At 40.4% G+C, this 10,589-nt stretch overlaps 1 protein-coding gene across 28 annotated transcripts in view; it reads left to right on the forward strand.

Moving 5' to 3' along the window:
* PHF21A (PHD finger protein 21A) overlaps positions 1-10,589 on the forward strand; it is a 195,707-nt gene that overhangs the window by 155,493 nt on the left and 29,625 nt on the right. For all 28 annotated transcript variants that reach the window (XR_002732298.3, XR_002732299.3, XM_026454081.2 and 25 more), the window contains one exon: positions 2,699-2,992. Coding sequence is in view for 26 of the 28 variants with exons in the window: in XM_026454081.2 (XP_026309866.1) it covers positions 2,699-2,992 (294 nt within the window). In the remaining 2 variants the exon portion in view is untranslated. The remainder of the gene's footprint in view (positions 1-2,698; positions 2,993-10,589) is intronic.

A 10,589-nucleotide genomic window follows, 5' to 3' on the forward strand; every position in this document is an offset into this window, starting at 1 on the left:
GAATAGAATAGAATAGAATAGAATAGAATAGAATAGAATAGAATAGAATAGAATAGGAACTGTTAAGAGTACATAGCACATACTGTGTTCTCTATTTCAGAAAGTTTTTGTTTTTAAGATATATGTCTATAGGTGCATGCTGATTACAGAGTAAAATACATTTCTTACTGTTAGTAGCACCCACCACAGGGTTGTTTTAAGTTCAGCCAAACATTCATAGCAACAAGACTTTCATGGGCCACACTTGGCACCAGTCTACTTGGAATGATACAGGACAGAAACCACAGCTTGTGAGCAAGATAGCATCAGACATTTGTCTTCAATGAGTCCATACAGCAGTCCCTACAGCGGTCCAAGGATAGCTCAGGTGTAAGGAAATAAGCTGCTTCCCTAAGACAATGGGAAAGCCACCTTGGCATAGAAGCCTTATGCCCACAGGAGCCAATGTATCTTATAAAAACTACATAGGCATGGCTTTCAAGGTCCCCACAATGGATGTGCCCAAGTTATAAGAGTCACCCCACTTAGGGAAGCCCAGATCATGGGGTCCCCTCAAGCCCATCCAGATTTGATTTAGCAATAAGGAATTTTTTTTTTTTTTTTTTTTTTTAAGATGGGGTCTCACTCTATGACCCAGGCTGGAGTGCAGTGGCACTATCTCAGCTCACTGCAACCTCCACGTCCTGGGTTCAAGGAATTCTCCTGTCTCAGCCTCTCAAGTAGCTGGTATTACAAGTGTGTGCCACCATGCCTGGCTAATTTTTGTATTTTTAGTAGAGACGGGGTATCACCATGTTGGCCAGGCTGGTCTCAAACTCCTGGCCTCAAGTGATCCACCAGCCCCAGCCTCCCAAAGTGTTGGGATTACAGGTGTGAGCCACTGTGCCCAGCCAGTAAGGGATCATTTTTATCATAAGCAGTTTTGCCTAGTAATATAGTTGATATTCTTACCCTTACCAGGTTTCCAGGAGAGCAGAGTTAAAGAGTTCATTGAAGGTCAAGCCTCATGCACAAGGGGAAAGGGTTTTGCTCACAGGGTCACAGTTTTAAAAGTTTGAAAAATACTGGCATGTGGGCCGGGCGCGGTGGCTCAAGCCTGTAATCCCAGCACTTTGGGAGGCCGAGACGGGCGGATCACGAGGTCAGGAGATCGAGACCATCCTGGCTAACACGGTGAAACCCCGTCTCTACTAAAAAATACAAAAAACTAGCCGGGCGAGGTGGCGGGCGCCTGTAGTCCCAGCTACTTGGGAGGCTGAGGCAGGAGAATGGCGTAAACCCGGGAGGCGGAGCTTGCAGTGAGCTGAGATCCGGCCACTGCACTCCAGTCCGGGCCACAGAGCGAGACTCCGCCTCAAAAAAAAAAAAAAAAAAAGAAAAATACTGGCTTATGGCTGGCCGCAGTGGCTCACACCTGTAATCCCAGCACTCTGGGAGGCCAAAGCGGGTGGATCCTGAGGTCAGAAGATCGATACCATCCTGGCCAACATGGTGAAACCCTGTCTCTACTAAAAATACAAAATTAGCTGGGTGTGGTGGCGTGTGCCTGTAGCCCCAGCTACACGGGAGGCTGGGGCAGGAGAATCACTTGAACCTGGGAGCCGGAGGCTGCCATGAGTCAAGATCGTGCCACTGCACTCCAGCCTGGCAACAGAGCGAGACTCCATCTCAACAACAACAACAACAACAACATCAACAAAACTGGCTTATAAAAATCAAGTATGTTACCTGAGGTTACACAGCCAGTGAGTGGTAGAACCAGGATTTGAACCCAAGCAAGGCTGACCTCATGTTTTTAACTGTAACTTTTTTTCACTGTTTTTAGTGAGCCACACATAAACTAGGATAGTGGATAGTAGAGTGAGGATAGAAGTAGACAGATTTGAGAAGTATTTAGAGAGTAGAGGGTGGAGTAGAAATCATTAAGAGTGATTCCGAAGTTTGTCAAGAAAAGGTCTCTTACTGAGGCAATTATAGGAGGAAGAGAGGATTGGAAGAAGAAATTAATGAGTCTTAGACATGTTGATTTTGAACTTATGAGATACTCAAGTTGAATATAATTCTGAAGTTCAGGAAATGTCTCAGGTTCTGAGGTAAAAATGTGAAAGTCTTCAGTACACACATGGTAATTGAAGCCGTGACATGGGCGAAAGGTCCTAGGAATAATGGGAACATTGGGAAGAAAAGGGGTACCATGGGAAAAAAATCCTAAGAAATAGTCATCACATTTAGGATGAGGCAGAGGAAGAGTAAGCCCACAAAGGAGACCGAGAGGAGGAGTGGCCAAGAACGGGGAGTTAGAGGGCCAGAAATGGGGGTAAGCTGAAGCTGTGGATATGAAGAAATTTCAAATATGAGTTAAGGCTATTGGCAACATTATGACTATACTATGCACAAGTTCTGGGTGGGACCAGTCTCTGGATTAGGCCTTTGAGCTCAACCAGAAGAGGTGGCATGGTGTAGAAGAGGGAGCTCAGGGTTTAGAATCAAAAGCTGTGTTCTAGGGTGAGGTATGAACCTGAAGAGCTGATGAGTCTTATATAAGATTGTATGCCCTGAGGTCTATAGAATTAATATACCAAAATGAACATTAGTAAGTATATTAAATACTATTTCATACATAGAGTGTGGAAGATTTGCTTTTATAGGACTTGAGCAGCTTAAGTAATACAATAATTATTCTCTCTTTCCCCTATAGGTTCGACCCAAGCCTGTGGCCCAGAATAACATTCCTATTGCCCCAGCACCACCTCCCATGCTCGCAGCTCCTCAGCTTATCCAGAGGCCCGTCATGCTGACCAAGTTCACCCCCACAACCCTTCCCACATCCCAGAATTCCATCCACCCCGTCCGTGTCGTCAATGGGCAGACTGCAACCATAGCCAAAACGTTCCCCATGGCCCAGCTCACCAGCATTGTGATAGCTACTCCAGGGACCAGACTCGCTGGACCTCAAACTGTACAGCTTAGCAAGCCAAGTCTTGAAAAACAGGTACAGGCAGAGTATGTACCTGCTCTGGGCAGTAGCCTTGCCTTTGAGGCATTTGGCTGCTGGGCTTTCTCTAAATACATTTTCTCAAGGGCTCTTCATCTCACCACCATTGTCAGTAAGATGTCGCTTATGTGCGATAATTCATCCATGTGCAGAAGGGTCATTCTTACTGAAGAAAGTTGGGTTGCTTTTCCCACCATCCCCTCGTAGATGGGCTGGGATTCCTGTGTGAGTGAGCTCCCCCTGGTGGTTCTGATGGGGAAATTCACAGGCTCTGCTACCCTCTGTCAGGAAACACAGATGAGGTAGTAAACAGAAAACGCCATGTTAGTTTCGGCCCAATAAGAATCCAGATGAAGATGTGAAAGTCAGAAAGAATAAACAAAACAGGGAAAGGGATTTCATTTCAAAGACTTTTCTTTGATTGTTACAGATAACGGGGAGCCAAACAAAAAAAAATTAAAATTTCCAAAAAGCATTCTGTTAACTTTAGAGGATGCAGACATTTTAGCTCGAATATTGAAACATTTCATTTATATTTCCTGAAGTCAGATTTTATCATAAAAAACGAGGCTAGAGACATACAAGTAACCTGCAAAAATACTTGAAGATTCTGTAGCAGAAAGACTTCTGAAAACAACAAAAAGGACTTATAGGCAGTTGCCGTATCCTATTTGAAAAACGACTAGTGATGAGAAAGAAGAATTTGGCAAAGAAAAGCATTCTCTCTCAAGAAAGTTGCTTTAAAAAGTCATCGACCTACTTCTAATTGTTCAGTCTTGACTTCTCATTTATCTGAAAATTGTGGTGATCCTGAATCTTCTGCTTCTGGATGGACCATGATTCAGAGAGGCTGTTCAGATGCTGCCTGCTGCCTTAGTCTTCTTGAGCAGAGGCACCTATGCATAGAGTACTAGGCCTTATACCCAGGCAGCTCACAAATGCAGTAGACCTTGCACTCAAGAAGCTCTAGGTATCAAAATCTGTGCTTAGGAAACACAAGAACACATACATCTCAATTCCTGGGGAACCTATTCAAACCCCAGGAAGTGCTTTAAGAAACATTCAGAAATAAATTACTTGTTGTTATTATTTTTTGAGACAGAGTTTTGCTCTTGTTGCCCAGGCTGGAGTGCAATGGCACGATCTCAGCTCACCGCAACCTCCACCTCCCAGGTTCAAGCGATTCTCCTTGCCTCAGCCTCCTGAGTAGCTGGGATTACAGGCGTGAGCCACCACACCTGGCTAATTTTAATATTTTTAGTAGAGACAGGGTTTCTCCATGTTAGTCAGGCTGGTCTCAAACTCCCAACCTCAGGTGACTTGCCTGCCTTGGCCTCCCAAAGTGCTGGGATTACAGGCATGAGCCACCACGCCCAGCCCAGAAATAAATTATTTACACATATTTTAAAACAGAAAATTTCAAACTTATTGACAGCAGAACTTTGGTATTAAGCTACTGAGAGTCAGATGCTCAAGCTTATGAGTTTGGGTGGGGACATGTTGTCTTGCACTGGCTCTCAAAGAACCTCTGAGGAGCCTCAGTGTTCCACAGAACCTGCTTTCACAACACTATTTTAGGTTATTAAATATTATTTCTCTTTACCTCTTTTTTTGATAAAGGTATTTTTAGGAGACAAATTATTTTGGTTTCATTTTTACATTTCTGATAACAAAGATAATACAAGTTCATTTTTAAAACAAATTCAGACATTACAAAAATATGAATTGTAGAAAGTGCTTTTCCGCATAATCTAAAGAGAGGATAAACTTTTATCATAATTTTACCCCCAAGAGTTAATTACTATTAACAGTTTAGATTATATTCTTACAGATTTTTTTTCGTTTCTTTTTTTTTTTGAGACAGTTTTACTCTTGTCATCCAGGCTGGAGTGCAATGGTGGGATCTCGGCTCACTGCAACCTCCACCTCCCAGATTCAAACAATTCTCCTGCCTCAGCCTACCGAGTAGCTGAGATTACAGGTGCCCACCACCTTACCCGGCTAATTTTTGTATTTTTAGTAGAGACGGGGTTTCACCATGTTAGCCAGGCTGGTCTCGAACTCCTGACCTCAGGTGACCCACTTGCCTTGGCCTCCCAAAGTGGTGGGATTACAAGCATGAGCCACCACGCCCATCCCCCAGATATTTTCTATGTACATGTAAAACATTTTTTAAGCAAACACCAAAATCAAACTATATATTTTGTAATTTGTTTTTTTTCCTACTTTAATAGATCTTAAACATCTTTTCATGTCCTGGCCTTCATGTTGATAGAGCTTTTTATTTTAATTATAATATTACAAAAAGATATCCTTGAATTCTTAAGAATTAAAATAATTTCTTTTGTAGCAGTAAATTTCATGTTCTCTCTCTCTTCTTCTTCTTCTTTTTTTTTTTTTTGAGTGCAGTGGCACCATCTTGGCTCACTGCAAGCTCTGCCTCCCGGGTTCACACCATTCTCCTGCCTCAATCTCCCAAGTAGCTGGGACTGCAGGCGCCCGCCACCACACCCGGCTAATTTTTTTTATTTTTAGTAGAGATGGGGTTTCACTGTGTTAGCCAGGATGGTCTCAATCTCCTGACCTTGTGATCCGCCCGCCTCAGCCTCCTGAAGTGCTGGGATTACAGGCGTGAACACCGCGCCCGGTCAGTGTTCTCTCTTCTTTTTGGTCTAATAAAGGAATTCAGTCATTGTTATTTTAGTTTGCTGGGCAGCCTGGTATAATAGTCTTAGAGGTTACCAAGCCCAATCAGCAGAGACTCTCTTTACACTAGATTGCATTCTCTGGATTCTCTTACTTTGTTTCTTTCAACTAGCCTTCTTTTCTATTTATATTTCATTTCCAGTATCACATTTATAGCCAGTAAGAGATATCATAGATCTTAGAGCTAAAGGTAAAACAATGTAATGTTTGTAGCCATGGAAGAACCTGTTCACAGAGTTACCAAACCTGTATCCAACGTTCTCTCTATGACCAGGCTAAATGGGTTCCCTTTTGCTTTCTGCTATTCCCTTTAGATAATAACATCATTCATTTAATAAAAATGTGTTAAGTGCCGGTTGCTATGCTGCATGTGGTGTCTATATATAAGGTGGATAAACTAAAGCCTGTACCGTCACGGAACTCGGTTTCTAGTGTGTTTGGAGCAGGCACTGAGGCTGTGTCTCCAGGCGAAGGAAGCATGGCCTCCCACATTGGCATAGGAATGGGAGAAGGCAACGCCAGTTATAACAGCAGTGGTCTCATGTGTCCTTCCCCTGTCAGACATAACCAACTTCCTTATCCACCCCAGATAAGAGATCTTATCCCTTATCGGAAACCACATTACATTGTGGCTCTGAGAAAACAAGTGGTAGCGTTTAAAAATCTCTGAAGCTGAAGACTTGTTTTAGACAGGAAAGTAGATGAAGCCAGAAGACTTATGATAGAGCCTCCACATCACCTCCCTTTGTGTCCTTGTCCTCTCCAGTGCTCTAAAATGGGGCTAACACCTGTTGGTGATGAAATGAGATAAGGTATTTAATGTTTATTAGACTGTGCCTGATGGAGTTCTCAGGAATTATGTTTCTTTCTTCTCCACCCCACTGCACACCCTGCAACAAAGACTTCTATGTATGTCGTCAAGGCGGAGCTACTGAAAAATATCCAAGGTTCTGTGGGGAAAAAAATTGCCACATTACCATAAATATTTTTCATAGGAATCTGCACAGTATCTTCTAAAGAGGAGTACTTGCAAGATAATAATATTATCTGATGTATTATCTTCAAATTTCTGTTTTCCCTGTTTAGTAAACCCGTGCTGATCCCTCCCGTTACCCCAGTTTAATACTGGTGCTATAGTAAGGAAAATAGATCCAAGTGACCAAACCATGGGTTTTGCTTTGCGTTCAATCCCAATCTGGATGAACAAAATTATTTGGACATTTATTTGCATCTGCCTAACTTTGATTTTTCATGCAGACAAATATATAAAGTGTACTTGATTAACTTCATTCTAGGTTTGTGCAGAGTTTTTAGATTCTTTTATGATACCAAAAAGAACAGGAGTTGCAAATTCTGATAACCGTGGGTTCGAAGAGGAGATGTAAGTGAGTGAAACAGGCTAGGAGTAAACAACTGGATTTTTTATTTATTTTTCCACTTTCAGTGGGAACATGAGTATAAGAGATATCCCATGTTTATTCTTAATTCTCCTTTAAAATAATAAGTAAGACAAGCGTGATAATAATTGACAATAGAAAATGGAAGAAACTGTGGCAAACTGCACAGTAATATGCTTCATCTCAAGGAAGCAGCTGCTGCTTGGCAATAACAAACTTTTATCACATGGAGACTTTTTCAAGAAAAGCCTGAAATCCAGATGTTTTTAAAAGTTGCCTAGTTGTTAAAATACTGGTAACTGTTTAAACACCATATAGGCAGAAAATACCATCTGCAAGACAACTTCGAGTCTGCGTAATGGTTTATAATCTCAGATAGAGACCAAACTTTAGGTGCATCAAAGAGATATCCATGAATTCTTTTTTTGTTTTCTAATCCAATGTTTTTTTTTTTAAATTGAGGTGAAATCACATAAAATTAATCATTTTAGAGTAACAGTTCAGTAGCATTTACTATATTCACAGTATTGTGCAACCACCACTTCTATTAAGTTCTACAACATTTTCATTACCCCAAAATAAAACCCAGTATCCATTAAGCAGTTACTTAACTTTTGCCCTCCACCCTGCCACTGGCAATCACCAATCTGCTTTCTGTCTCCATAGATTTACCTGTTCTGGATATTTCATATACATAGAATCATACAATATGTGATATCTTATGTCTGGCTGCTTTCACTTAGCATGTTTTTGAGAGTCATCTGTATGGTAATACGTATCAGTGCCCTCTTCTGTTTTAAATGGCTGAATAATATTCCATGACATGTATATACCACAATCTGTTTATTCATTCATCTGTTGATAGACCTAGGAAATCATAAGACATTGGTTGGTTCCACTTTTTGGCTATTGTGAATAGTACTGCTGTGAACATTCATGTGCGAGCATTTGAATGACTACTTGTTTTCAGTTCTTTGGGGTATATACCTAGGAGTAGAAATTGCTAGGTCATACGGTAATTCTGCTCAGCTATTTGAAGAACTGCCAAACTGTTTTCCACAGCAGCTGAATCATTTTTCATTCCCAACAGCGGTACATGAGCGTTCCATTTTCTCCACATCCTTACCACACCTATTACTTTCCTTTTTTTTTTTTTCATTTATAGCCATTTCAGTGGGTGCAAAGTAGTGTTGATGTGCATTTCCCTAATGACTAATGATGGTAAGCATCTTTTCATGTGCTTCTTGGCCATTTGTACGTCAATGAAAAAAGGTCTATTCAAATCCTTGGCCAATTTTTAAATTGGGTTGTTTTTCTGTTGTTGAGTTGTAAGAGTTCTTTATATAATCTGGATACTAGACCCTTACCAGATACATGATTTACAAATATTTTCTCCCGTTCCGTAGTTTGTCTTTTTGCTTTCTTGATACAGTCCTTTGATACACTGCTGATTTTTGTCTTGATCTTCTACCCTACAACTTTGCTGAATTTGTTTATTAGCTCTAGTATTTGTTTTATGGATTCTTTGAGTTCTTTTCTGTGTAGGATCATGTCATCTGCAAATAGAGATTTACATCTTCCTTTCCAATTTGGGTGTCTTTTATTTCTTTTTCTTGCCTAATTGCTCTAAGCTAAATTTCCAGTACAATATCAAATAGTAATGGTGAAAGCAAGCATTCTTGTCTTGTCGCTGACCTCAAGTGGAAAGTTTTCACCATTGAGTATGATGTTAGCTGTGTTTTCATAAATGTTTTTTCTAAAATCAAGGAAATTCCCTTTTATTCCAAGCTTTCTGAGTGTTTTTATGAACAGATACTTGAATTTTTTAAATAAAAAATGTATGTGTATAAGGTATACAATATGGTGGTTTGATATACATAGTAATATGATTAATATAATCAAGCTAATTAATATATCTATCTCCTCACATAGTTAACCTTTTTTGTGTGTGTAGTGGGGTGCTACATTTTGACAAATGCTTTTTCTACACCAATTGAGATGTCATGGTTTTTTTTTTTCCCTTTGGTTCTGTTAACGTGGTATATTATATTGATTTTCTTACGTGGAACCACCCTTCCATTCTTGGGATAAATCTCGCTTTGTCATGGTGTATCATCATTTTAATATGCTCTTGAATTCAGTTTACTGGTATTTTATTGAGGAACTTTGTTGTTCTTGAGGGTTTTTGCATCTATATTCACAAGGGATATTGGTCTGTAATTTTCTATTCTTTTTGTTTTTGCTTTTCTGGAGGCAGGGTCTCGCTCTGTTACCCAGCCTGGAGTATAGTGGTGCAATTGCTGCTCACTGCAGCCTCAACCTCCCAGGCTCAAGTGATCCTCCCATTTCAGCCTCCCAAGTAGCTAGGACTACAGGCATGCACCACCATCTCTGGCTAATTTTTTTACATTTTTTTGTAGAGATGGGGTCTCACTTTCTTGCCCAGGCTGGTCTTGAACTCCCAGGCTCAAGTGATCCCCCGACCGTGGCTTCCCAGTGTTGGAATTATAGGCATGAGCCACCAAGCCTGGCCTATAATTTAATTTTTTTTTTTCTTTTGAGACAGGGCAGGATCTTGCTCTGTCACCCAGGCTGGAGTACAGTGGCACGATTTCGGCTCAAGTGATCCTCCCGCCTCAGCCTCCCAAGTGGCTGGGACTACAGTTGTGCACCACCATGCCTGGCTAATTTATATATATATATATATATATATATTTTTTTTTTTTGGAGACCAGGTTTTGTCATGTTGCTCAGGCTGGTCTTGAAACCCTGAGTTCAAGCTATCCTCCTGCCTTGGCCTCCCAAAGTGCTGGGATTACAGGCGTGATTCACTGCACCCAGCCCATTTTCTGTTCTTTGGTGTCTTTGGCTTTGGTATCAGAGTAGTGCTGGCCTCATAGAATGATTTAAGAGTGTATTTTCTGGAATTTGAGACAGATTGGTGCTAATTCTTTAAATGTTTGGTAGAATTCACTAATAAAACCATCTGATCCTGTACTTTTTCTTTTCGGGGGAGAATTTGATTACTGTTTCAATCTCTAGTTGTTACAGGTCTGTTGAGATTTTCTGTATCTTGAGTCAATTTTGGTAATGTGTGTGTTTTTAGGAATTTTCCGTTGCACCTATGTTGTCTAGTTTGTTGGTGTACAGTTTCTCAGTATATTCTCCTATAATCCTTTTGAATTCTGTGAGATGTAATGTCCTCAGTCTCATTTTTGGTTTTAGTTATTTGTAACTTCTTTTTTTCTTAGTCTAAACCAGAGGTTTGTCAATTTTGTTATTCTTTTTGAAGAATCACCGTTTGGTTTTGTTGATTCTGTTGTTCTTCTCTATTTCATTTATCTTCATCCTAGTCTTTATTTTCTTTCTTTTTTTTTGGCTTTGAATTTAGTTCTTTTTCTGTTTCTTAAGTTGTAAAGTTAGGTTATTGATTTGAGCTCTTTCTTCTTTTTTAATATAGACTGTTAGCAGCTATAAGTTTCCCTCTGAGT

The sequence above is a fragment of the Piliocolobus tephrosceles genome, chromosome 13, assembly GCF_002776525.5.
Source record: "Piliocolobus tephrosceles isolate RC106 chromosome 13, ASM277652v3, whole genome shotgun sequence".
Classification (NCBI taxonomy): domain Eukaryota; kingdom Metazoa; phylum Chordata; class Mammalia; order Primates; family Cercopithecidae; genus Piliocolobus; species Piliocolobus tephrosceles.